Below are 1,804 nucleotides of genomic sequence, written 5' to 3' on the forward strand. Positions count from 1 at the left end.
ATACACATATACATGTAGAAGTGAAATGTAACCCCATAAAGTGAAATGTAACCCCATAAAGTGAAATGTAGCCCCATAAAGAAGTGAAATGTAACCCTATAAGCTTGTGCTTCCCCTGCTGTTTAGAAATATCTGCTATGAAAAATACCAACACCTCAGAGGTTCTCCTACTGGTCTTAGAGACAAATGAAAAATCTACTGTCTAGTACAAGTTCTGGTATCATTTCAAGTCTAGGCATGATTTGTCTGCTTTCTCCATTCTACTACTCTTAAAACTTTTTCTGGAGGCTTCAGTCAGGTATTTTGAATTATTATGAACAAATATTTTGCATGTATTTTCATTTGCTGGTCAGCTTGAGAGAACATTTTAATCTAAATTCATAATTTTATCTTATTCATTAAGTTTTTAAAAGAAATGGTTTGTGTTTTGTAAGTTTCAGTTGATTTTTGTAACATCATTTTCACTTTGAGACAGTTCCTAATGAGTAACACATATGGAATTTAGTAAGCTTCCCATTTTTAAAATGCTGTTACAGCTTTAAGGAAAGTTTTTCACAGGAAAAGCTCTACAGTCTTATAGATTTGAATGCAACAGCCCACTCGAAATTTGGTAGTTGCTGAAATGACGCTCTGCTAAACTGAAGTTGAACAACAAATCCACCTCCTAAGGTATCCAAGAAACATTTCAAGCATCAAATTAACAGCATGATTATTGGCCTGTATGACAAAGCAGCTTAAAGAATAAAAAGCATGTTTTTTTAAACACACGTAAGAAAAATCTATCGAACTGCAGCTTCCCTAACTACAAAGAGCCTCAGAGGCAAACCAACAGAATAAAAGTGCTCCAAGTTTCCATGTCATGGGTTAAAAATATGCGCCAAACTGGTTATTCAGGCTGCAGTGACGTTTGCAGTCATCTAACCAGGGTTCAGATGATCATCACTTTCCATTGAACGCTGAATTACTTGACTGAGGAGTCTGCCTTTAATCGCTGGATTCTTTGGCTGTTGGGACAAAATAATAAATCTTTGTTCAGTAAATGTGAATTTCCCTGATTTACATAAATACATGGATTGAGTTTTTTAGGTTTTCAGCTACCAAACTAACAGAACTGCATTTAAGCATGAATACCAACAGACTCCCCTTTTACTTTTGGATTACACCATGAAAAAAGACAGGAAGGTTTTCTGTTCTTTCAAAAATTAAAGTTCATGCAGCACAAGTTATGCTATGCCTGTCAGCATTGCGCAGTACTTACAACCAGCTCCAGAGTCATTCGTGTCAAGAGATCCGTCTGAGCCTGAAAACAAGCAGTCAGAATAAAATTCTGGTTTTACTGGTTTGATTAAAAACTTTCACATATCTCTCTGTCTTACAAAGCTAGGACAGATACCCAAAACCAAACTTCATCATTATATGTGTAAGGGCACTCCTGAAGTAATTCTCTCTCATCAAGGTTTGCTGGTACAGTTATTTTCTGTAAATACTTAATATGGATCTGTTACATGCCTGCCAGGCTGTTTGTTTCTCTTTCCCCTCCCCCTTTGTCTCTTCACAGGTACTAGGGAAAGCTGATGTCAATCTCCCCTGATTGATCCTCATCAACCATGGGCCAATCAGCATCCAGGGAGGCCTTATTTAAGCAGCCCAGCTGGGGAGAGCTGGGATCTGGCTTTGTTACTTGACGCATAACTTGTTTCTCTTTGTGTGAAGGTTTGTGGTGGGAGTTAGAGGGCGAGGTAAGTTTGGGGTACCCTGTACATTTCATCACGTAGGTGTTTTTTCTGTTAGATACACTAGGTAA

General features: G+C 37.7%; 1 protein-coding gene across 1 annotated transcript in view; it reads right to left on the reverse strand.

Annotated features, from left to right (window-relative positions):
* Positions 1-715: 715 nt before the first annotated feature.
* The window catches only part of LOC106958251 (H-2 class I histocompatibility antigen, L-D alpha chain-like), a 12,734-nt gene continuing 11,645 nt past the window's right edge, over positions 716-1,804 (reverse strand). Inside the window, exons 13-14 of the mRNA XM_015050047.1 lie at positions 1,259-1,300; positions 716-1,004 (exon numbers count right to left, since the gene is read on the reverse strand). Coding sequence (XP_014905533.1) covers positions 985-1,004; positions 1,259-1,300 — 62 coding nt within the window. The 3' untranslated portion in view covers positions 716-984. The remainder of the gene's footprint in view (positions 1,005-1,258; positions 1,301-1,804) is intronic.

Source organism: Poecilia latipinna, unplaced genomic scaffold (genome assembly GCF_001443285.1).
Source record: "Poecilia latipinna isolate Pla-1442-1.1 unplaced genomic scaffold, P_latipinna-1.0 Scaffold973, whole genome shotgun sequence".
Taxonomy (NCBI): Eukaryota; Metazoa; Chordata; class Actinopteri; order Cyprinodontiformes; family Poeciliidae; genus Poecilia; species Poecilia latipinna.